The 27,426-nt window shown below is 39.4% G+C and overlaps 1 protein-coding gene across 1 annotated transcript; it reads right to left on the bottom strand.

Annotated features, from left to right (window-relative positions):
- Positions 1-206: 206 nt before the first annotated feature.
- On the bottom strand, positions 207-27,093 carry LOC110980419 (mitochondrial import inner membrane translocase subunit Tim23-like). Its single transcript, XM_022237081.2, has 7 exons — positions 26,921-27,093; positions 17,142-17,206; positions 11,301-11,394; positions 9,193-9,274; positions 7,711-7,769; positions 1,743-1,853; positions 207-1,461 (listed from the first exon to the last, which is right to left on the bottom strand). The coding sequence occupies exons 1-7, from the start codon at positions 26,991-26,993 to the stop codon at positions 1,349-1,351; spliced, it is 597 nt and encodes a 198-aa protein (XP_022092773.1). The 5' UTR covers positions 26,994-27,093; the 3' UTR covers positions 207-1,348.
- Between the last annotated feature and the right edge of the window lie 333 nt (positions 27,094-27,426).

Consider the following 27,426-nt stretch of genomic DNA (forward strand, 5'->3'; position numbering starts at 1 on the left):
CAACATCAGATGCCAATGTCTCCCCCCTAATCACACCTCGATAGAATGTCCCCTCTGCAGCCAGCTGCGTACAAGTACGCTTGGATCCACCCTGCTGTCTTTTGTGGAACACATGTACACGTACAGTCCGAGTTCTCATATTTCCGAAAAGCTAAGGACAACATGACGAAACCACTCTATAAAGAATTTAAACATGTACACGCATATGCAGTACGTATTTTGAGTAACGTTTATTTCATGGACCATTTATAACTTATGCAATCAACCCATGCTGGTGTTCAATCATTCAGCATGAGTACATGTATGTCAAATTCGACTCAAAAGTCTAAGACACATAGGGAACAGGGAGTACATCTTATCCACTTGATGCCAAATGACGTGTAAACCCACACAATTTCCCTTCTTTGTTCCACGAAGGACGTGTACACTCATTTAAGACTTCTTTCATTTTTGCGGTTGACGAATTAATGCATCGTGCTTGGTTGCGTCATAATTTTAAATTGCAATTTCGAAGACTTTGCAGGAAAAAAGTTGCCTTCCGAAGCTTTCTCAGGTAAGAAAATCTGACGTTAACCAGCTATAGACATAGCTACTTATCGCAAGATAAACTATTCATCTTCTCAGAAAAGATTTGGATTACACCGTCAGGTGGATCACTGAATTTAAAAAACTTAACGAATTAAAAACAACAAAGCATGTAAAACCAAAGCACAGTGAGGAATTAAGATTCCTTAGCAATCATAAAGTAGAGGCAAATATGCCCGTCCTGCTCTGAACGGTTGTTACAAGAAATTACCTTAAACAGCAAGCACCTGTTCCTAATCACACTTCCATGGTGAAACAGGTGAATATGAGAGGTAAACAACATACACAAGTACATGTACTTCTAACCTTTCTTCAGTGGTTTGAAAATGTGGCACATGTATTTGCTCATGGTTTGTAAATAGGTCCAGATAACCCAAGCTCAAACAGACCAAGGAAGGATTGTTGACACAAAACTCATATGCTCGCCCCTCCAAAAGGAAATTAAATTCTTCTGACAACTCATCAATCAAATTACATGTGACACAAACATCATTCAGCAGGTGTCTTCACTTGTGTTTCTCTAATCCAGATATGTCAAGATTCTTCAAAGCTCTTTCTGCAGGTGTTGGGCGTTCCAGTTTTTTCTTGCGAATCTGATATCAAAACACTGCAAATCAAATGACAATTAAATTTGTCCTCCTTTTAGCGGGTATGATGTTTCTTTGAGTCTGCATTGGATGGATGCCACAATGAAGTGTCTGTTGCACATGTACATGAAGAAGGCCTGGGATAGAGCGGCATGTGTGGATCAGTCTACATTCATTCACAAACTTTGCACACTCCATGTTTTCAGTTTGTCTTTGTTCTGCCATAAACACCAAGCTGATGCCAAACCCAGTCCAATCACTCCACCCTTGGCCATTTTCTTTATTCCAGCTTTGGAAGAAAAAAAACAAGAGACAAGAAATACCGATAAAAGAGCTGACAGTGGATAGGTCAGTATGGATGAATGATTTTATTCTCTCACAGATGAGAAAGGGAAAAAGTCTTCAACACTTTGAGGTGGGGAATGAGGTTTAAGGGATGGGATAGGTATTTAGGAAGTGAGGCAAAGAAGTTGGAATGGGAGAGGGGCAAAGTATATCCACTACGAGCCAAACTTGAAGAATAACAGAAGTAGAAAGTTAATATATCCCAAGGTACGGTATAGATTGTACCTGATGATTTGTATAGAAGTCCTGTTGCTGTTGCAGCCCCTACTGTATTGAGTTCATCCTCTGTTGCCCTTCCCCAAGACAGACCAAGGCCTAATACACTGTACATCAGAGCTGCAAGAAGAAACATTTCATGATATTTTAGCATATTTGCTTTCATTAAATGTTATTGTGATCGTGTTCTAACAAGTAATTTGTTACTTACATGTAAAAAATGATATACTCTGTTTATTTCTGCTTGGCAAGATTTACACTTTGACCCTGGGCATCACCAGAGCAGGGTCATTCATGGCTCGGGAACACTCATCAAAAACAGACTGACCAAAAGAAGAAAGTGGAGAGTGATCAATTCAAGGAAATTTTCAACAGAATTGGCAATGTCCATCCCCTTTTATCTCCTTTTTTTTCTGTTTCTCTTTTAATCCCACCCCTTTTTCTGCGACGTCCTTTACTGTGACTTTCCTATGACCCTTCCCTGTGGATCATATAGCCATCCACATGTACATGTATATGAACATTTTAAGGAACGGATTTTGACCAATTTGGAATATGGTAAAATAGGGACATGTATAAAAGTAGCACAAAAAAGTGGTGATATAGTGTACGGTACAGTATTAGACTGCACTCACATACATACAGGGCATGTCCATTTACATGCATCTTCAGGCAAACTTGAATTCTCAATGCTGATTGGTCGATCCATGGCAACAAACTGTGTGACATATTCTTGCAGGGTCAATGGATGTCAAACCCCTCGTGATGCACTATTCTATGGTAACTCCGCGCACTGCGCTGTTTTCCCACAAAAAGCAAAATGCAGAGCTGCAACGTTTACCATAAATTTAAAACTGGCACATATGGCCCCACTGATCTCCACTATAACAGAGATCAATGATAGGCCCATACATGTGTAACATCTTCACTACGCGTTATGTTTGCTTGAATGTATAAATTCATGATCACACTCGCATTCGTGGAACACTAGAGCCGAGTCAATTCGAATAATTCACTATCTGAATATTTGACCTTCAATTTCACTGAATATCCGAATATTCCATTGGCAGATATTGGCAGATTGTTGATGAACAAATCAAATACAGTACATGTATATACAAAATCAGTTACAATAACGCACACAATTGTACATTATGATCACTATAATAGCTTCTCAGGTGCAGGAGTATCTCATGCCACGATTTAGCAAGATGTAAGAGATAAGCAATACTTCTTGCTCTGTTGAAAATTTCTATTCCTTTTAAAACTTTTAATGAGTAATTCACATTTTGAATCATCGTAAGATTGTTGTTGCTTTTTATCTGTATCTGCTTGATACAAGCCTCCATGGTGCATTTTTTTCTCATTTGAAACAAAGGAAAAGTCTCCCTTTCTTTTTATGAATTTTACATTTGGATTTTCAAATTCACAAAAAAATATTCAAATTTTTGATAATCAATCGAATATTTGGCACAGCCCAGAATAATGTAGTGCATCTGTGTCCCGTTTACCAAATGAACATCAGCCTCGTGGTATGCGGAACACAAGACATACAACATTATTCCATGTTTCACTCGCACTCGTGTGGTAACTACACGTAACAGTGTGTACTTAAAGAAGATCAGCAAATCAAACACATTCACATCATACTCATACATGTGCTGAACATGTACACAACATTTGGGTGAGAGTGTACATCTACATCTACATGTACGCAAGTGGCCCTGTGTCAGAAGACAAGCACCATTCAACACTTAACTTGATTTGCATCTTTAGATACCCGTACATATACCAGTATTGGCATATTGATAAAACTGTCATCAGCACTGACATGATTGATGACCAACTTGACAAGCAAAGTCAGCAATCTGCTGATGTTTATAACAGGCGAGCAGTATCTCCATTTCATACATTATTGATGAGTATATATGACCAGGCTTGAGAGAAGTCCTAAGAATAAATCAGTGAAAAAAGTAAATTGGGAGGCAATGGCCACAGTTTCTAGAAAAGTCTTGGTAAATGTAGACATGTACATATCTGTATTATTCACTTAAAGTGGTATGGTGTACCAGCAGACGACTTTTCTTGTTGAATCATTTGTCTAGTACCACCATGGTAATACCAGCACGTAATCTATCACTTAACCCTAATCCCCTGGGGTGTGCATAAAAATCATACGGAAATTAGAGGATTCAGGACAGCTACGGCTGAGGAATCTTATTTGTTGCCTCTGCGTGAGAATTACCGCTACTGTATGTGTAGGAGTTGAGGGGGTAGGGGTGTTCAAAATGAAAAAACTTGGGGGAAGAAAAACTTGAAAAATGAGAAAAGGGAGTAAAAATCATCAATTTCCTTGGAATTACCTTGGACACCCATCCCCTCCATCACTGATGGTTTGCCAGTTTGCTGTTGATGAGTGTCCCTCCCCCAAACATCCTGGCAACACCAATGATTGTTTATCACTTCTCTGAATCAACTTCTTTTCCCTCAATGAATAAATCGTAAACAAGGCTTTTTAACTTGAACATTTGCCTCTCATCAATCTCCCAGTGGAGGAAGAAAATGAACCAATCAACTAGAACAGGAAAAGTACTGTCTAGATCTTATCACAAGAGCTTCTTAAGATTAAGGTTAACTCTGGGACATTTACCTGTGATCTCAAGTGTATACATGTATACACATTTTACTAGCAATTATTAAAGCTCTCTGCCCTTTCCAAACTTATATCTTTCTTACCTCAATCAATCTACATTTATTTTCCAGTCAGTCAAACCACTTTATAATGACCTTATGAAGATACTTGGCCTGTTATTCATGAAGCAAGTGAACTGCCCAAGAGGTCTTTCTCTTCTGACCATTTGTTCCTTTGGGTAAATCACTTACTGGTATCCTCTGACTAATAAATTCTACCTTGAGGATATGGAAGTTCATACATGTATGTATACACACACTGAGTGAACTTTATATCAGACTTTTACACATGTATAAATAATAGCTTTTTTCTGTCTTAGAACTGGGAATAATCATACATGAACAAGAAATAAATCATAATACTAAAAAAAAGTTCATGCACATACATGTACATGTATGTAGCATCAGTTGCTCTGCCACAAAGTAAATATAATTTTGTGCCCTGGTAAAAAAAATCCAAAATTCATAAGAACTTGAAATGAATTTTCAAGACTAATTAACTCCCCAAATCCTGAATACTATTTCCATGCAAGTTTTCACATACCCCGGGGATTTCAGGAAAAAGGAATATCTTACCATGATTGAATTGCACACGTGAAGCAAATTTGATACAATCAGATGTAAGCTGCAAATTATCAATACATGTTTATGCATAGTTCTAGAAACAAGGACAACCCTAGATACAATAATTTCTAACCGATTTCTTTTTCAGCGCAGAATATTTTACTGGGCTCATACTGATTTGCAAAGAGGGAAAATCTTGCTTATTATGCTCTTTTTCCTCAGCAAAACCTTCAATGTTGCTCTGTGTGGTACCTCTTATGACTGACATCAACTCAACCATCTCAAAGAAACCAGACTCAATTCCCCAACATACAACAGAAAGAGCACCAGCTTAAGTTGTAAATCGCATTACTCATTCCATTTCATGGTTTCACTCCAGGCAGCATGCCTTTATGACCATGATGCATCATGCATGATGAGACATTTAACCTCTTGGGATAATGTTGAGGTACATGTATGAAGTGGGATCGTGTTTTAGATGTAAAAAACAGAGAGGGTGCCAATGTACATGTGCACACCAAACTAAAACCAAATAAGAAACAGAGAAGGTGTCAACTAAAACCAAATAAGAAACAGTGAGGGTGTCAAGTAATACCAAATAAAAACAGAGAGGGTGTCATTTTACATTTACATGAACATGTACCAATCTGCAGCAGGTTTAGACACATCTGATCAAATGTAATCATACAACACACCCTTCTTGTACTCAGACTAAGGGATTTATTTCTTTTGTATCTTGGGTACTGATTGCAGAGAGGAAATGTAGCAAGAATGATACGTTTCTGAAGTGGAAGCTGGAGAACAGAAAAGTAGGTGGGAAACCCACATAATTGAGAAGAAACTTGGAAACACCAACGACATGTAGGTTTCTATTTTGACAATCAAAAGTAAGTCAATAGCTGCAGAGACTGAAGAATGTACGTTTATAAAAACTAATGATGCCAAACTGACAGTTTTGTTGTCTAATGAAAGTTTCCTCTGAGCACCATAAAAAATACATACATGAATGTACCAGTACCCTAATAGCATTTATACCAGCCAGCCATTCTCACAGGAACAGTTACACCAGTTGCCCAATTGAAACAATCACTCATTAGTCTCTTTTTGTTTTGCAGCTGAAGAATACTTACACATACACAGAAATCCAAACTCAAGCTTCATTTAACAATATCAAGATACCAAATGCATATACATGCTTGTTATGAGCCTCGACTCAAGCTGGGCCAAGAGAGAGTGCAACTCTCTCACCAAAGGAGGCTCCTCTGGTCAGGACTGAACTTTGCTAGTCCACGAACGACTAGGAAATGCATGAATTACGGTTGCATTGCTACTAACAAAATGAACACACCCAACCAATGTGTCTCTTTTCAACCGATGAGGGGCGTTTCTGCTCAAGGCGGATACCAGGTACTTATAATTTCACATACCATCAACACAACCCAATCTACATCTGGAGATTTCATTGCTCAGCCAAAGTTATACACAATACATACATATATTTTCCTGTGACACAGTTTACATACATGTATGTACACTGAGGAATGGATTCTTTCCTTGTGTTTTCAAAAGACACACTTTTGTACCAGTTGCTTTAAGTTTAAGCATTAATTGATGTCAAAATCCAAGAGTGGTCCTAAGGGAAAAAAATACATGTAAATGAAGAACACATAGACACACAAAAAACCTAAACTTAGCAAGTTAGCATAGCTTTTACTATGGTATCAACATATCAAGTTGTGCAGGTACATGTAAATGTACATGCACCGGTAGTTAGCAATGATGATGAGTAACTATGACTCTTTGCCAAAAACTGATTTTTAATTGCACTGTAAATACAGTATAAAGTTACCATATATTGTTTTATAGTCTACAAAAATTGATAATGTTCACTGTGAGCTGCCTAACCACATCAGAATTGACAAATTTTTCTGAAGAAAGTTATGCAGACATCTAGTCACTTTACAATTAATTTTCAATGACTTTTCTGTTCCACAAATCCCACAATAATTCTAAGTAGTATGAGTCATGCAAGATGGCCCTCTCTCTAGTGGTGACTATGAGTACATTTAATCTAAAAGCAATCCAATGTTTTGACAGGACCTATCACCAGTACATCATCAGTACCAGCTGGTAATCATGATATTGGCTATTAGCATGTTGATGACAAACACTTGAGCTTTACTGGAAGATGTCTACAGACAAGTGCTAGAATCCTCACATTACATGTGTACACAACTCCTATATAATGAGGTGGGTGGCCAGTGGTGCTGGAGAAGTGAATGCGTGTCCTAGCTGTAAACTAATGGGTTTAGAGAAACTTACATGTGCCGGTATCATACAGGGGACAGCATCAACATAAAAATATGGTAAAGACATAAACTTCAGAGGCCATTCTTTTTACAAAGGTGAACATGAGCATGTACGTTGAACATGATCATCACCCAGGCAAAGAACATCTTGATACATGTTGAACACGTACACATGTGCACGTGTACTGGTACATGTATGTAACTGTCTGTGTACACTTCATTTCAACTCTACATACATGTGCATACATGTGCATACATGTACATACATGTGCATACATGTGCATACATGTAACAGTATGTTGTTTGAAATAAGATGTACATGTCCGTGGACATGTAGGTCAACCTACTGTATTTCACAAACAGACTTTACTATTTAGAAACTGCAACTATTTTAAACAAGCTGTTGGGCTTACCGATAACACCAATGCTGTTAGCAGAGGAAGCGCCTTGTTTCGTGACTAAATTCAGCATCCTGAATAAAAAACAAAACAAAATCCAACAAAGGAAATTCCACTCTCCATATATTAAATTATCAAATTACATTGTATTTCTATATGTCTAAGTACATGTAACTTTGTTATGTACATGTAACAGTTTCATCACATTCAAATGGTATATTTATTGTATTTTGGACAAACATTCACATGGTCAAGTAGATTTTTCATAAATGCGTGTCTGTAGAATTAGTGGTCATATGCCTGTATATGTAACTTTTGAAAAATAATGTCCATATATACATTCACTAAAATAGGCCAAAGAAATCATTTTAATTTGTACACCTACACAGGTGATGTACTCTAAAATTAAACAACAAATATATTAGGGCCTGGCATAATGAATCTTTATGACAGATGGATAATTCCTGACAAGTTCAAAGCTTAAGCTAAAGTGAAAAACAATCTGCAGTTACAATTTCCTGTAGATGAGCAGAAGGACAGTAAACAAATTTGACTTCCATCTTTGCAGGCTAAGCAAAATTTGACAGGCAACTGATGTGATGGGTAACTACAATATTATTTGCTTTATGGAGAAAACTTTTCTGAGGCCAACGCATTTTAAGAATTTCGGACCTATTGAAAGTGTTAACAAAAGAATGACCTTTTCGGTTCAAACTTGCTCCCAAAAAGCAATACATATTAACTACATTTGATTTACCAAGTGCCCACACATTGACTATATTGACATTTTACGAAATGCCTAATCCATTTCAAATATTCAAAGATTTACTGATGCAACTTGAATCCTTAGTACAGGTACCTACATGTACTTGTACAGACTGACATTTAGACAAAATGCGGTTTTCAATGTTAATGAATTAGATGGCCAAAGAATAATTAACTTCTCTTGGTAAGATGACTGAATATAAATGGAAATGAGGTTTGTAATCCAGACGATTGTAAAAACACTTGTGACTTGAAGGGAGGAATTTGACAAACACAACACATAAGATTAACAGACAAACTGCTTCTCCTTGTATGTTTTAATGCTTAACATGTTTTCCATTTTAACATGTACTGTACATCAACTGGCACTTGTCTCTACAGTATTTTGTGTTTTGTGTTAATGTGCTGGTTGAATTCATTTCATTTTCTTTGTTGTTTGCACTACAAATCCCTTGTTATATAATTTGTTTGATCCTGACAATGCAAGATGCCAGTTGTTAATTGTTTAATTAATTGGAATGCAAGGTAATGCATTAAGGTAATGAATACAGACAAAAAAATCTTTTTAATTGTTTACATGTACATTAAAATTTTTAGACCTGAATTCAGAGTGCATATTATTCATTTGTTAGAGGGCATTATATTATAATTGTTCAAAAGTCGTTTAGACAAGAAAATCAAAATTTGAAAAAGCATGGACAATACAATTTTAACACTCATCAAGGAACTTACTGAGAGACTCGGACCTTCCCGCTCAATTCCTTTGTTTCCCTGGCAGAAATTCTTGTGCCATTCAGAGCGCCATATATCGCACCTACATGTACATGTAGCAAGAAATGAAATAATAGTAATGTCCACGTGGTACATGTACCAAAAGACCCTACAATGTATCCAAAAAGCTCTACCCACAATGCACATAGGCAGTTATTCACCTAAACCTTCCCAAGTCTGAGGATTTGAGAAATTGAAGATATGTTAAAAAGATGCATTAAGCCAAAGACCTAAGTAGCTTGTGCTTTTCATACTCAATGATGAGTAGGTCTATATGTACAGTATATTTAGGCCCAGAATACACTTGAAAGTATTTACGAGTGTTCTGCCTCTGGTAAAATTCACAATGCTTGAACATTGTGAGTCAGTGACAGGAATGGATTTTGAAGGATAGAGGCATTAGTGACCACCCCTGCAAGGAACACATGCAAGAAATAATGGAGGATTTTGGAGAACTAAGGTTGCATCAGTTGGAGGATTTTGCAGCACACAGGCTGCACCTTGTAGTAACAATGCCTAGGGAGTTAGGATAAGCAACCAAGCATACCGGTGCCATACATGGGTGTTGCACATCATGCATGCATGCTCTTGCAAACATGTACATGTCATGTACATCTATCTTGTAAAAGCCAAACTTTAACTCAGCAGTTCTTCAGCCAGAAACTACATGTACATGAGTGTTGAATTCATCAAAAACATTTACAAATTACATCAAGGGTACATGTACCATGTGTAAGAACAATTCAATCTCAATGTAGTCAACTCCTCACACTGACAAAGTTGCGGGGATCACACTAATTACATACATACATGTACATGTAATAGTACTGTTCTTTGTTATAATCATGTGGTGCAGTGTTATTGCGATGCCAGACGGTGCCAGTCAGGAATCTCCACCACAGTGTTCTACTGTCCGGCACTAAGCTTGAAGAAACAGCCCACCAACCGGCACAAAAATCCTTTAAAATCCCAGAAAAAACATTAGTCACCTATGAAAATTTCCTATTTTTTACCTGGAAGAATTTAAAAAATTGAACTCTTAATCAATTTGGAAAGAAAAACTCCCTGAAAAAGCCATCTAGAGTCCCCTTAACGGGCCCCTGGATCCCCCCAATGACCATGATGACCCCGAGACTCAGTTCGCCATTACCAAATTGTCCTATATAAAATATGGCAGGCTAGAACACTGCAACAACTTCAGGTACAGCTGGCAAAAATAAAAAAAACATATCAAAAACTTCTAAACCAGGTTTCAAATTGACACCTAACAAAAGTTACAATGTACTTTATGTACATGTACAGGATGTAACACTGAAAGTGATTAACATTCAACATTTTAATCTCAAATCAGTTCAGCAGTATGGTCCATATTGAATTAATCCTTGACTTGAGAACAATGCAGCTGAACTTGTTACAGATAGTATTGGTCTCTTAAGAAAACCACACCAACACAAACATGAAAAATTGGATGCTTACGGGATTAAAACCCAATAGCATTAAGACCTTAAATCTTTGCTCAACTGGATGGCGACACTGGGTGGCATTTGATTTGCAGCAGGCAATGTGTAATAGATCTATACTGAACTTGTTTTTAACTTCGCGATAATGCATTCATACATTAAGTTGTTTATCACAGCCAAGAAAATCCCTCCCATCACATCATCCCTTGGGTACAGAGCTTGGGGTCAATACCAGTAAAATTCCTCCTGACACCTTTGATATTCAGCACACAAGCATACTTCCAGAGGGAGTCGATGTAACAAACTAGCAAAGCAAGTGATAAATGGTTTGTCTGCCCACATACAAGTACATGTACATGTATCTTATCCCCCAATCCATCTCCTTCAGTCTTTTGGAATAAGAAGTAGGATGGACGTAAAGCAGTGATTTTGTTCCAAGGAAGTGTTTTCCTGGCAAGTTGTATGTAAAGTTACAGTTAGCTTGGTTTGGAACAAATGTAAACAGATTCTTTTGTTGAAAGAGTTATGTGTGTATAAAGTGGACTTGAACTTTAGTTGAGAAATTGACTTTAAGATTCAAAGAACATGTAAATTTTATGTAGTTGTTACCTGCCATGACAGAACTTCCAATTTGTGAAAATGCTAACTCAAATCTTCCCCTAGCTCTAGCTTGGCCTGTTGGAACAATAAACTGTGGACCACCCTGAAACAATCAAGAAAAATAAATCAGTTGGAGTTATTGAGTTGACACTTTGAAAAACAAAACATTTAGCATGTGCACACGTATACATACAACATGTACAATTACACAGGCACAGCAAAGAATAAGGCAAATACTTTTACGCAGGAGAAAGTCGCCTCTTAACCCTAACTTTCCCTTAGCACACATAATTCATTGAACACCAGTAAACTGTGTGAGTTTGTAGCATTGGGTACTGGTAGCTTACTATCTGGTGTTTAATTTTGCAAGAATGGGTACTGTGGGCCTGCACACACCCTGTTGAATTTGGACTGAATGGGTACTGTGGGCCTGCACATACCCTGTTGAATTTGGACTGAATGGGTGCTGTGGGCCTGCACATACCCTGTTGAATTTGGACTGAATGGGTACTGTGGGCCTGCACATACCCTGTTGAATTTGGACTGAATGGGTACTGTGGGCCTGCACATACCCTGTTGAATTTGGACTGAATGGGTACTGTGGGCCTGCACATACCCTGTTGAATTTGGACTGAATGGGTACTGTGGGCCTGCACATACCCTGTTGAATTTGGACTGAATGGGTACTGTGGGCCTGCATATACCCTGTTGAATTTGGACTGAATGGGTACTGTGGGCCTGCACATACCCTGTTGAATTTGGACTGAATGGGTACTAGGCTTGGGAGGTTCCGTCGGGTACCCGGTTCTACCCGGTTCCAAAACCGGGAACCGGCTCCGGGTATCGATATTGTCCAGAATCGGGTACCCGCAGAAGCCTCGGTTAGCGCAGTTCCCGCAGTACCGAAGCCTTAGCGCGGTTCCCGCAGTACCGAAGCCTTAGCGCGGTTCCAGTAGGCTAGTGAATCCATGCCCACAGTACCGAAGCCTTAGCGCGGTTCCAGTAGGCTAGTGAATCCATGCCCACAGTACCGAAGCCTTAGCGCGGTTCCAGTAGGCTAGTGAATCCATGCCCACAGTACCGAAGCCTCACTTCACCGGTTCCGGTACCGAATTTGACCACTGAGCGAGTAACTATGTGAAGGCCAGACGTAAAACCAGACCCCAGCCTATTTACAATGTAGAAAACATCTGTTACTGATCGGCCGCCCTCTGAAGAGACTTGACAGACAAGCATTGTATATGATCTGCTGCACCTCTGCGGTTGAGCCACAGACGCCTGGCAGTGGCCCTGTACCATGGATTATGTAATCAACTTTCAAAGAAGACGAACCCAGGATCCTTCTGGCCGGGTCCACAAGCGTGCTGGGTCGGTCATCTATACAATATCATGGGGCATCATAACAGCTATTACTTTAATTGTACACTACCAAATAAAAGAAGGAAAACAGTGACATGACACTCACACAACATTGACAGGCACTTCATAGGCGACTGTTTGTTTGTATAATAAAAAGGAAACTAAGCAGTCAACAAGAATTTTTTTTTGTTTTTTTCTCGGTTGAATCACTTTAGTTTCATCGCAAATCATAAATTGGCAGGAGGAGGCCGGTCAGAGGCTGCCTGGTGCTGATCGCCAAGTTGCTTGTTAGTTTTCGGTGGCCCCTGCATGGATGATGGATAGTGTTGTGTCAACCCGCGATACTAAAATAATCAGCCAATAAAAACATCACCGCGATACCACATGGTTCCATCCGGGGATTTGCTGCTTTATCGTCTTGCCTTATATGGAAAGCGGGGGTGTGGTTTTTTGCAAAAATGAACGGAGATGATGAGCACGCAGCTAGCAGGCCCCAGGATAGTGGCGAATGCGCGCGCCACTAGACGTATGTGCCTGGTTGAATAGACTTTATTAGAAGCCTCGCACGAATGGAGAAAAATGACACTCTGTTTGGTCTTTGCATCTTTCACATGGGGCTGCCGGCCACCGCAAAAACGAAGTAGTAGCACATGTGTTAAGTCTATGGAACGTTGCATATGCATAACTGTCGCTTCTCCAGGCCGCATGATGCATGCTGCGTGCTGCTTTGGCTGACGATGTCAAGCGTGAGCGGCTGCCAGCTTAGTGTGCCCGGCCCGGCCAGCTAGCTACGGCCTGACCGCGGTGCGGTGCACGGGTGCAGCCTTTGACACGTAGCACAAAATACAGGAGCACATCGTGATCGCTCTGTTTGAGTCCGTCCGGCCATTGAGCTGACCGAGAGTTGCGCAAAAAAAACCCTGCCGTGCCAGTAAGAAGCGAATTATTTCAAGAGACATACGATGTAATGTACACATTTAATTACCAACATTTTCATGCATATTCTATGATCGTACAAGTAAAAGATAATGGCAGACATTAGAAATACCTTTGACCTTAAATTCTTATGTTTTTCTTCAAATTACCCGGAACCGGTTTTGACTCGGAACCGGTTATTTGTGCGGTACCGGAACCGGTTCCGTCAACCGGGCCTGCACATACCCTGTTGAATTTGGACTGAATGGGTACTGTGGGCCTGCACATACCCTGTTGAATTTGGACTGAATGGGTACTGTGGGCCTGCACATACCCTGTTGAATTTGGACTGAATGGGTACTGTGGGCCTGCACATACCCTGTTGAATTTGGACTGAATGGGTACTGTGGGCCTGCACATACCCTGTTGAATTTGGACTGAATGGGTACTGTGGGCCTGCACATACCCTGTTGAATTTGGACTGAATGGGTACTGTGGGCCTGCACATACCCTGTTGAATTTGGACTGAATGGGTACTGTGGGCCTGCACATACCTTGTTGAATTTGGACTGAATGGGTACTGTGGGCCTGCATATACCCTGTTGAATTTGGACTGAATGGGTACTGTGGGCCTGCATATACCCTGTTGAATTTGGACTGAATGGGTACTGTGGGCCTGCATATACCCTGTTGAATTTGGACTGAATGGGTACTGTGGGCCTGCATATACCCTGTTCAATTTGGACTGAATGGGTACCGTGGGCCTGCATATACCTTGTTGAATTTGGACTGAATGGGTGCTGTGGCCCTCTCACTTTTTACCATCACTTTTTACCATCAAAAATTTCAAAGGAGTACTGTATTTTAAAGATTATTCAATGATAGAAAGATTCCCATTGAAATGGTATGTTATAATATCATGTAATAATTACCATATAATGGACAATCTTCCTTGTTTCTGAAAACAATGACCCCAGCAGTTGGGGATGGATATGCAGCATGATGGTGAGTGAGTTTGTCTGAATAGGTATTGTCTGTCCATACTCTTTGCACTGTGGAACAGGTCTGCTGTACCCAATCAAACAAAATCACACAGGTAAAGACCTGTTGGAGTTTGTGTGATTGGGTACTGTTGTTGACAAGAATCCACATGAAAGTTTTAAAACACAAAAAGGTGACAATAAGATGATTCCAAGAATTTTGGTACACTGTAGTTGTTGATTTGGAAGATACCTGCAGGCCTACATGTACATGTTTATCTGAACTCCCTGGTTATTCCAGCAGAAATCTTCCAGAACAGTATACGCAGGAGTATGAGTAGGTGACAAAGCCCCCCAGTACTTCCCTCAATCCTGAAAAATCCTCTCAAATTCCCTGGTGGACTTCAAGCAATCTTGGAGGGTTAGATTTGAGGAAAATTCCTATCCCACCAAAATGGATCTAGATCTATCCCATCAGCAAAAGATAGCGATCTGCAATCATCCGATACACATGCCCTCCAATTCACTCCATTGCATGTACATGTATGAGTCTTTTCTGAGATGTTTATGCACCATCCGGTGCTCTCTACCAGAACTGGTTCAGGTAGAAGGCAATAACTTATGCAGACCTGTGACTAACACAAAACAACTCAAAGTTCAGAGACCTGTTCAAATCTAAGAAAAAATCTTGTACGTGTACCGGTCCATTGTACATTATACATGTACATTCAACCGGTACACATTTCTTGTTTAAAGGTGCACTCCATCCCTAAAAAGAGCTTAAACGGTCTGGAGCAAAAACCTTTTTGAAAGTTGAGAGTCAGATACATGTACTAGTACATGCAACAAGACATGGTGAAGGGCAGTCACCTTCTGAGTTTTTGTTGCACATAATGTACCAGTAACCATACTGGTAGTAATAGTGTTGGACAATGACTAGCCAAACGATACCATCTACATGGACCAACTACGTGTAGTTGACCATTTAGAGCCAGACCCTGGTGCAAGATCCTTAGGTCATACCACTGGTTGACCATATTACATGTAGGTGATTTCAACTGTCAATAAAGAAGCAACCATTCACATGAAAATAATTGTATGAGATGCCACTGACCATGGACACCGAAAGAGCTGCAGCCAACAGCAGAATGTGACATGAGATTTTTTCAAATACCAGCACTTCAAGAAGGGATACGTTCACTTCAAGCGTAGGTGCATGAATTGCCCCACTGGTACGCTACATATTGTTAAAAAAAAACACTAGTTGGCATCAGATTTTGCCCCAACTTGAAACATGTACATGTACACAGTCCCATTCTTTCCAATGTAAAACTGGGTGACTTCTTCACCACACTGTCACTGTAAAACTGGGTGACTTCTTCACCCCACTGTCACTGTAAAACTGGGTGACTTCTTCACCCCACTGTCACTGTAAAACTGGGTGACTTCTTCACCCCACTGTCACTGTAAAACTGGGTGACTTCTTCACCACACTATCACTGTAAAACTGGGTGACTTCTTCACCACACTGTCACTGTAAAACTGGGTGACTTCTTCACCACACTGTTACTGTAAAACTGGGTGACTTCTTCACCCCACTGTCACTGTAAAACTGGGTGACTTCTTCACCACACTGTCACTGTAAAACTGGGTGACTTCTTCACCCCACTGTCACTGTAAAACTGGGTGACTTCTTCACCACACTGTCACTGTAAAACTGGGTGACTTCTTCCCCACACTCTCACTGTAAAACTGGGTGACTTCTTCACCCCACTGTCACTGTAAAACTGGGTGACTTCTTCACCACACTGTCACTGTAAAACTGGGTGACTTCTTCACCACACTCTCACTGTAAAACTGGGTGACTTCTTCACCCCACTGTCACTGAGAAAAAATATACAGGTACAATGTATACATGCATTGCATGTATCACAAACATGAACACATACACTGTCTTGACTATAAATTTTTACACATTCTTGGAGTCGGGGTTAGCATAATTGCATACCGTATATATACATGTATAGCTGTACATGTGTACAATGTACATGTATGTATGTATGTATGTATGCAGCAAATTTGCAACTATTGTACCAACAGCATCCACAACTTGCTATCCCACCGCAGGCTTTCTAAGACAAAGATGGTAGAGATGACAGTGAAATTCAGCAGGTTCAGTGTCTTCCAGGTACATGACTTCTGAATGCCAACATGGCTAAGGACAGACATGCATTGGGGGTACAGATTGTTTATATGAATGTTAATCATTCGTGGATGCAACAAGCAGCTGATTCTTATCATGTCCTTCAAGGAACAAAATGTATTTTGCATCTTCGTTGCAAGAAGTTTCATTATTAAAAGCCCCCTCTAGGCTCTGTGGACAGCCGATTCACTGCACAAATATACTTGTTCACCACTAGATGTGGTACATACAGAAGCTGGACCATGCCATCAAATACAGATGCCAAAATACCGTACAAAGCAGAGGATATTAGGGACTTAGTTTTTGAGGAATTGTCTCAACTACAAGATCTGTGCTAAATGTTGTGTTCTCTTTCCCAGTCAACAGATGAAATAATTAATGGCTTTTATTTACCTGATTTAAGTAGTACGGATCAACATTCAGATATGGTGAGATTGATGTTCCTGCTCCTGAAGGAACTGGAGAAAAAAAAGAACAAATACTTGGAAATGTAAACTTATCCAAGATGTTTGAACTTGACAAATCAAAGGCATGGCAATCACTCTCAAATGTGTGCTCAAGAGTCAATTACAGACTGTACATGTGCATGTCGCAATACCTAGGAGACAAATCCTTCTGTGTGGGCTTCAGCATATACATGTACATGTACGTGCACATGTGCTTTATGTACATGTACGTACATGTACGTACAACATATGTATGTCCACAGGCCTTTTCACACTAGATGTACATGTAATATTGCTTCGGGGTGACCCTGGGTGATGCAAGGGTAACAAACCATGTTTCATGAAATTCTTTCCACTGCACCATGTCCCTCCCCCCAAGATTGCTCTTTCCTCTCTGCAAGTTTAATCCTGCTTAGGACCAGGACAGACGATGAGACACTTTCCCTGGGGTGTGATGAAGCAGGCAGGGGTGAGCTTACCCAGGGGCGAGCATCTAAGAGTTAAAAATTCCCTGTTCATGTAATTGCAATTCACCTGAAAATGCCATGTGCATATACACTGTGCACCTTACTTGGGACACCGACTGTAGTAAATCCAAGCTAAAAACTTGAACAAAAATGTCCACTTTTTGTTTCATTACATGATATCATTTAAACGGATACATTCCCTCGCGATAACAGCCATCATCGTATCACCTGGCATCTGCCAGGTCCATAATTTTGCCATTTACTGTAAGGTCTGATATGTTTTCACAGTAAATGGCAAAATAAGGGACCTACCAGTAAGACTAGATGTAAACATGTACCATTACAGTGTTATGCATGCATTCCTCTCAAAAACATCATTCATAAGCTTTAGAGCTTTGAATCAGTTAAACTTTGGACAACTCTGTCAGCATTGTTTGCGGGAAGATTATCTAACTGGGCTGGATTATCTAACTGGGGCCGGATTCACAAACGGTTAACATTACGACCTCATAAATAGTACAGTAATAGTGCTCGAATGCATGCACATGTACAGTACACATGTGTGCGTGCCTTCTAGAATTACCGATAGACCAACCCATACATGCAGATCATGCACCCATGAATTGACATTATTCCAAATTTACTTAAAGACGAGTGAGTCAAAGAAACAGAAAACAATCCTTAGGGACTGGGTCAGTATAAATTATGCCATATGGACTTTCAAGCTTGGCAAAAATTCCATTTCCAATCTTGTTTTGGGGGGACCCTGGTAATGGGGACTCTCCAAATATAACGTAAATGGTGTTGATTGGCTCACAAGTCACTATATACTGCAGTACACTGTAACGCTTACTGTAGCCTAGTATATCACTCAGCCACATTATAAGGCTACCGGTAGGTCAACTACCGCTTCTTTTTATTTTTCACATATTTTGGAGGTGTTCACGGTGTTGACAATGTCTTGAGAGTAATAACGCCAAACAAAATAATAGTTGTGCTTCCGGTTACCAGCCCTAACCTAGCAAATTGCGATGACAATAAATCTTTATATTGAAAAAAGTAACAATAAAAAATACTGTTACCGACCCTCTTGGTCATATTTATAAACAAACCTTTCTTATTGTTTTGGATTTTTAACTTCTTTTTTTTTGCTTGAAAAATTGATGTTTTTCTCACTTGTTAATTGGTCTTGCAGTAATCATCGGTGTGATCATGATCAAACCCATACAAATGCATGCCACATGCATGGATTTTACATGGGGCCCGTTCAGAGTTTCACACAAAACCCTGTACTGTCCGTGGCTGCTTCACGTCTGGGCATTTCGCCTGCTCGCTGTACATAAACTATCACTGATATTAAATGCAAAAGCAGTCTGGGGCTAAGGCTATGTATCGTGCTCACTTGCATGTCACGTCAAGCATGTTGGCTTGAAGCTTGCACACTTTGCTTGCACACGTCATGGGGGCAGACAGCATGCGGCAGGCTACCGGAGGAGCATTCACCTTAAAATTTGGAATATGCACTCACATTTCAGAGAGTAAACTAATGAGGTTAAATTATTTGTCTTTCATTTCATGTCAACAAAGGCATGTTTTGCAGATAAAGACACATTTTTGCAGGTACTTCGAGATTACAGTTTCCATAGGAGTTATTCAAACCCAATCTGCTTCTCTACAGGCATTTCAAGCCACTCAACTAATGTTATTAGTTTTTGCTGCTAGTCATATTTGGATCAAATCCTTCACCTGAAAAACTTTCAAGAACCATCACAATCACTTTTTAGTAAAAACAAAAACAGATTTCAATCCTAAATTTGTTCACCCAAAACATAAGAAAAGGCACTTCTCGCCTACCCAACCCATTTTTTCAATGTAATAGGAAGCACAACTACATGTAAGCCTATTATTACATGTAGTAAGCCAATAAGACAGCTTTCCAAGTAACTGCTTCAAAAGGTCAATATTTTCTATGTTAAGTTTGACATTTTAGGACATATTATTACTTTCTGATTGCTAGTAAACCACTGCAAAAGATAATAAGTGATGTCCATATATGGAGCTCTTACTGGCTACTAGCTAGTATTGTTTATGAGGATATTGAACACAATCCAGGGCTGACTTAAAGTGAAATCTGATCTGTTTCAAACATGTAGTAAACCTGTTCTACAGAGGGAAAGAGGAATCTATTGCAAAGATTGTAACACCTGGTTCCAAGCAAAATGTTCAGGCATATCTGTACGCGAGTACAAAATGCTGAAACTATCTGAAATCCATGGTACTGGAATGCTTGTTCAGCTCCTTGTGGTTTCTGTGATGAATCTGTTCGGAATGCTGATGCAGCTGTACAGTTTGATATTTGTGACATTGCACATAGATAATGATATGTGCACGTTGTGCTGGATTATCTAAGTGAACATACACCTACATGTACTTGCAATCTTCTGACTCCAACTGGACCAGTATGAATTGTGAACTGGCAAGGTTTTCTGAATCCTTCGTTGACAGTGAGCCAAACTATTATAAGCCACCAAATGATCAAAAGGGTCTTCAGTTAGATGAGCTCAGGAAATCTGTTACAGCTTTGAAGACAAAACTGAACTCCAACTCCATTTATGTCGTGGGAGATTTTAATGTTCTTGACATAAACTAGAATGATGGAACCATTTCCAGTCGGCAAGGACACAGCAAGATGGTACTTAAAATATCCACAGAATTTGGTCTGACCCTGTGTGTTAGAGATTCTACTATGTCATGCGGGAACACTCACAACATTCTTGATTTAGTGTTTACTAACAACTTCAACAGCATCGCTAAAATTGAAAATGTGGACGAAATTTCTGATCATGACGTTTTATCGATATCAACCTGAAAACTAACAGAAAGAAGCTGCCAGTTAAAAGGTCTAAGACAGAAGACCAATGAAGAAGGGCTTCTGTGAGATGTTCACGACTATAGTTCAGAATATGCAACTCTTACAGATGGTAAAACCACCAAAACAAAATGGCCATCTATCAGTCAGAAACTGCGGGAACTCCAGGAAAGGCATGTACCCCTGTACCTCATAAATTCTCTTTAAGCAGGTACACAATGTGCCATGATTTAACAGCTCATTAAAACAGGAAAACAAGAAAGAAGGACAGTTATACAAAAAAGCAAAGAAATTTGGACTGGCCCAAGACTAGAATATCTTTAAAAAAGCTCGGAAAAATATAAAAAGTAATACATGTATTCATAGAGCTAGGCAAGCATATATCAGCATCATCTGCACAACAATTTAAAATCAAAACAGATCTGGCTCAGGGAGCATTCTTGTCAGTGACAGTAAATCTAAGGCTGACATATTCGACAAACATTTCCACAGAGCATTTAATCTGGATCACTCGGCTTCATTGCCAGACCTTCAAGGTATACAGTGTAAAGGTATCTCAAATCTTGAATTCTCAACAACAAGTGTACAAAGCTGCTCAAAGACATGGTCCCTTCTGAAGAACCCAGCCTAGACAGTATACAAATCGTACCATTATCAAATTTTTGTTTGTTGCCATAGTAACAAAAGTAAACAAACATGTTTGTTATTCAACAACCAGGACAGCTTTCAGTCTTTGGTAGTATCAAATGGGAGCACCAAGTTTGGAGTTCTTATTATCAAGAAACAAAATTAAACATCTACAATAATAAACTCATTAATATCCGTTTTGTTTGTTTATTCTCGTATTACATACACAAAAGATTACACAAACTAAATCTTTTGTATCTCTTCCAAAAAAACCACTTTGACAATTATTTTGGGTCAATAGGGCCTCAAGGAACTACAGTACAAATTAAGATTTGTCTTTCAAAATCACGATCATACTTATTGGTGGTTGCCATGGTAACTGACATAAACATGCATGATTATTCGAGGCAATTATGATGAACTACCCCATTATCACCATTTCCAGTTCACTGAAATATTCACCATGAATGACGTGGAGCCAACTGATAACAAGAAACAACCAATACATTCAATTTATTTCTACTTAATTTCCATTTTGTTTGTTTACATTAAATGATACTTGTACAAAATGCCGTAAACAAACAAATAAACAAATAAAAACTTTTGTATCTCTAAAAAGGAATGATGAAACAATATAAAATTTTGTTAACTGGAAGATCAAGGTAAGTTACATTGTGAAATTTCCTTATTTCTTCCTCACACTGTGGATGCTAGTTCTCTAATGGAGATTTGAACTTTGAAAAAAATTGAAGACTGTACTGGACTAATTAATTTCACCAAATTTTACAGCTCACATCATATGTTTGTGAGATAACTGACAGTACATGTATTTTAATTTTGATCTCTCAACAGAACCTTGAGAAAGATGACAAAACCAGTCCAGACAGGAGTTACATGCATGTCTAGAGCACATCTTATTATTCTAACTAAGTGCATGTAAACTTACATACCACATGCCATCACCCCTCAGCAAAAGAACTGTTTTGTTTTGCCAGTACTACCGGGTACATGTACCAATACTGCACTTGGTGAAATAATTCAGGACAATGTGAAGTCATTATTTCTTCCTGCATCTAAAGGCATCACTTCTAAGTTGCCATCTTTGTAGTCTGCAATTAACTTGGACGTGTACACAGCATCATCATTGTAGACTTTATTTAACTACTGAGGAAAACTGCCTGTGAATGGAACTCTTTGCTCGTCTGAAATAAAGAAGTGGTTTACTTTCCTACCTACCAACAAAGGAATGTTGTTAACAACTTCGTCATCAAAAGTTGTTTTTGAACAGATTTCCCTTCTTCGACTTGAGCTAGTTCTTCGCATGCAGTTATGACAAGCCTGTTCCACAGTCTGAACTGAGGATCAAGACTCCACTGAGTGCTTCTTCTCCCACTTTTTCCCCCAAGGACACTTGTTCAAACCTTTAAATCACTAACGGTCTCAGCTATAGAAACAATACAGTCCACAAAAGAAATTATTCATTTGTACAACCTTTTCCTTTGCAGCATCAGAAAAATCTCCCCAATTTTAAATTGCTTGAGGTACATGTATGTAGGCACTCTTCCCTATATGCTTTTAGCAAGTCACTGAATATTGCCTCAGGAGCTGCCCTATCACTCATGATATTTTTTATTTGAGCCAGAATCTGCATAACTAGAGCTATAAATATATGAAATGCTGTCAACTACTGATCTTATTGTATTTAGAGCATCCTCTGTACTTTTAGAAATCATTTCCCTTAGCCCGTAGTACATAAGAGGACTCGGCCCGGACACTGTATGTCATGAACACATCACCTCCTTTAGATGTCTCATCAGTGGAAATTGAGTTCTTTTCTTTCTGGAGTTTCTTCATCTGGCACTGGGGCAAAAGATATTCATCATTCATATGGGCTATCGTTCTACCTGTTCAGACTTTGCAACTTTCTTGCACAACGATTTTTTTTACACGCTCAGTTTTCTTTTGACAGTTTTTGCTTAACCCAATATTTTCTCCTAGACTCAACTGTTTATTCTGTTGTTTCTCACATCTGGCCATTACTATTACTTTGTGTGGTGAAACTTTTGTCTCAAGTTCCTATACAAGGCTTCACTTCTTGACGTTGTTCCTGTTGATCTTGCTTCAAGTGATTTTGTCAGTGCTAACATGTACTGCGTTGCCTCCTATGTTTGTAACAGCTCTATACTTTATATTACTCCAACAGACCTCGCCTCTTGATATGCATGGTTTCCCACTCTTTCCATATGGCTTTCTCAGATGGCAGACTTGTTACTTGCATGTTCATACGCTGCGCAAGCCACAACATAGCCTCATTCCAGGTCAGCTGCGAGGAAGACTTCAATTTGTGAAGCTGAACAATGTGTTTATTCAGGAGAACTTTTGTTGCAACATTCACCTCTTCTTCGGATTACAATGTAGACTTGAATTAAGTCAGACTTACATGTACTAGTACATTGCTCTTCTCCAATCAGCCATCTTTCAGCCTGTACACACAACATGGTCCTTCCACTCGGCCTGGCAGCTTGCATAGCCCTTATAAGGTACCCTCACTTCACAGCTTTTAATATACAATATGTGTCATACATTAACCAGTCAGTAAGTCCAACTTGATGGATAAGCAAATTGGACCCCCTGTCGGTGATACTTAGTTATTCATAATAGCATATGAACGACATGATCTTGCACAATGTAAACATAATGCCCACCAATCAAAGTTGTCAGACTTATAGACTTGTTTATTACAATGCAGGTATGAACAACGTATTAACAAGTCCGGCAATGTGATTGACTGCTACCACTTTTGGTGGATGAGCGGCTCATTCGCTGTGTACAAACGGTTGGCAGATTCGTCAAGTCAGGATTTCTGAACTGAACTCATAGTAATAGGTGGACACAAGAGGGCGCGAAGCAAGTAACGGTGCGCAGTCTCGATGTGTATCTAAAGCATAACTGAAGATGTCACAGAGATCCCGAATAATCCCGACTTGAATCAAGTCCAATAACAACGCTGCAAGCTGCTCAACTGTAAAGCCGCTAGGCCTGGGGTTAAGTACAATGTCTCCCAAAATAAGCAGTGGGTAAAAAGGGCAGATAGGGAGGAAAATGTGGGTGGGACGAATGCCAGGGGATGTCATCGAAGCTTTGTGTTGTGCCACAAGGACTGAAATGAAGGCAACAATGGCAACGACCAGGCCAAACAGTAGCACTAATCATGGGCTGCAGTGAAATGATGAACCATGGCAAGTGCTTGGATGCTTGGGGGTCTCAGAATTTTCGTAGAGGGCATGACAAACAAGCCAATCCTTTGGCGCCATGACCGAAGTTAGTTACCCATGATGTTCTAAATATGAAACAGAAAGAGAATTTGGGTTATAAACTTACAGCAAGATTTATAGCGCAGGTTTCCATGTTTACTTTGTTATATAAATTTCAAAAATGGAAAAAGTCCATTTTTAATTAAAACTTCTTTAAAAGCTAACACTAACTGGATTTGCATGTCAATGATCATTTTCAAAAGTTTAATCAATGTTACAATCAACACCAGAAATTAAAACTTCACCATGTCAGTTTATATAATCAATAACTCATTCTTTCTGGTTACAACCAAAATGAAAAAATGTAATCATTAATTTAATAATTCTTCGATCATAATAATCACAGAATTAAAATTTTCATGACATGCCTGAGTAATAATTATCCAAAAAGTAAACTAAAATAAAAATGCAAAAGGAAAAGAAACATGCATCATATAACTCTTACAAAAAACAGCGAAATAGTGAAAACAATGCCTAATCCGAACGCAGCAAACAAGCCAATGTTTAATTAAATATCCTCTGGGACACCATGCACAGTGACCGTGCGGGCCGTGTAGCCCTACCGATGCACATGCTGATGATCCCAGGAGTGGTCCATGCGTGCTCCACTAAATTGTGCTTCCTCATGAAAAAAAGTGACGTGTTTGACAGTAGGGCCAGCATTTTCAGGGGGGGAGGGAGGTTCAAGGTCAAATCAATGAAATAATTTACTTACCGAATTCGAGTATCAAAATCTTGGTGAAAAATCAGGCGATTTTGTTGGACTTTCAGCAATATTTAGGCATTACTGTGCCGATTCAATGACACATGAAAGTGATGTACACGTGTACAAAGCAAACTATACTTGCGGCGAGTCATGCTAAATGTACATGTATTTAGCGTCAACAAGCATCAACAAAGCGTCAACAAGTTATTCAGGCATATTTAAGCAAAGATTTTTTATATAAAATGTTGATTAGGGTCCTACATGTATATATCACATTCAATCTATTACATCTATCTGAAATATTTGAGTGTTGAAAATTGAGCGACAAAGTCGAGCCTTTTTGTGAAGTCCAATTGGATGCCATCTTGTTTTGCGTAGACAGCAGAGGAAAGAAAGATGGCCGCCCCTGAACATGTACATCACGAAAAATTTTCCTTTTTCCTGCGAAAATATAGAAGCAAATTTGGTGTTTCTCTTATACAAGTAAATACAGTGGCAAGTGTTAGAGTCTCTAAAATATAATAAAACCACTTTTTAATCTGTAGAGGGTATTTTCAAGTTGTTGACGCATTGTTGACGCTACTTGTGTGTTGACGCGACACTTGTTGACACTAAATATCATGACCACTTGCGGCAGTTAAGTTCAAGCATTTCATGGGATCGCATTTTACCAGCTTTTGCACACGCTGCAATACATGTACCTCCACAGAAGTGGGTGCACAGTAACCCGTTTCAGTTGCTACTGTACATCTAGTATTATTGAATCTGGAAAAACACATGCAACCTTTAGAGCTGAAATTGTTTCGTGCTTGTAAATAAGCTACCAAATACAGGAATCCATGTCAAGACATGTATGTATCCAAACTACTGCCCAAGTTTTGGAAGAGTCCATTGATATACGTAGTATCTTATCGCTCAGTCCTTGTATTAGATATGTCTTATATATGAAGGGTCAAGTGACGTAATGTTCAACGACCTTATTTTAAAGATGGCGACTGTGAGAGTGAGCCTGTGAGATTGAATGGGTGAAGGCAAAAAGACTGGAAAATACCAGAACAACTGAGTGAAATCATTCAATAAATGGCACTAACAAAGCGGACAGGCTAAGGATCATTTCTGTGTGCCAAAAATAATTGCGTCTACGATTATAAGAGGATGCGCTGAACTTTTTCACTACGCCGACACACAAATTGCATATATACGGATGTGTGACTAAAGATGGAGTGGGAGCGAGAGTCCCTGCCACACTAGGGGCTAGGGAACAGGGTGCTAAAAGTAATGAACCCCGTAAACAGCGCCCTACGTATAACGTTACATCTACCAATGTCTACTCCTTCGTTGATATACACATAGGCCAGTTGTAATGTGGCCCTGTACCGATTCGACTGTTTGTCTTTTGCCAAACTGGGGTTAGAAATTTGAAGTTTTCTTGATTAATATTGTCAAAATTTACCTACACTAGGCCTATCAGGATTGACTATTGGTTTCTTAAGGTCAAAATGTTAGTTAGTTTGAGAAAGTGGACTTTGTTTCCTTATTATAGGAACAGGGTGCTAACCGGTAATGAACCCCCCTGTTTACGGGTCTAGTGTAGCCCCTAAATGAAAAGGAATATTTTTCCGACACATCGCCCACTGACGTGACTCGCGTTGTTAGGAAACGTTAGGCCTTGGCCTTATATTATCACCCAAAACATTCTTTAAAAAACTGAAAATTAAACATTTCGCCATGGAGATCACCAACCTGGTACATTTAGACTTGGCTCTGGTAAATAAGAACCAAATAATCCTGAGGGCTGAAAGTTCTGTTGATCCATTCTTAATCTTGTGTTAGTTTGCTAATTCGCACTGCACCGCATCGTGCATGTACATGTACAGTACATGTCCTTGCGCGCATGCGGCGCTGGATGGATCTGGAGCGGTGACGTATTGCGTGCACTTAGTCGAGATGGTGCTCGGCCGCACGAACAACTACACGATGAATTTCCATGCCACACGATAGCGAATACCAGGCACAAATTACATCATACAACGCACAGTGTTTTGCCAAGAAAAAATACAGAGGGCGCACTTAAAGCGTGCAAAGCCCACATCTCGGCTAAGAAGGCATGGACAATTTCGTGCCAACAACTCCTTGCCTAGTCTCCTTGTGTTTGTTTTAAAGCTTATCATTTTTCTGCATACCACGGCAAGGAATCAACGTACGTGTTGTTCTACTGCATTCCGGTTATATAGCAATATATTTGAATT

The sequence above is a fragment of the Acanthaster planci genome, linkage group LG19 (genome assembly GCF_054643075.1).
Source record: "Acanthaster planci isolate LZ-2023a linkage group LG19, COTS_SCS, whole genome shotgun sequence".
In the NCBI taxonomy this organism is placed as follows: Eukaryota; Metazoa; Echinodermata; class Asteroidea; order Valvatida; family Acanthasteridae; genus Acanthaster; species Acanthaster planci.

Bases quoted from the DNA above. Each gene is read 5' to 3' on its own strand.
- LOC110980419 (XM_022237081.2), bottom strand. From the start codon at position 26,993: ATGGATCAACAGAACTTTCAGCCCTCAGGATTATTTGGTTCTTATTTA. The intron at 17,207-26,920 runs GTTGGTGATCTC...TTTTTTCTCCAG, and splicing joins GCCAAGTCTAAATGTACCAG to TTCCTTCAGGAGCAGGAACA. The intron at 1,854-7,710 runs GTAAGCCCAACA...TTCTTCTTGCAG, and splicing joins TAACAGCATTGGTGTTATCG to CTCTGATGTACAGTGTATTA.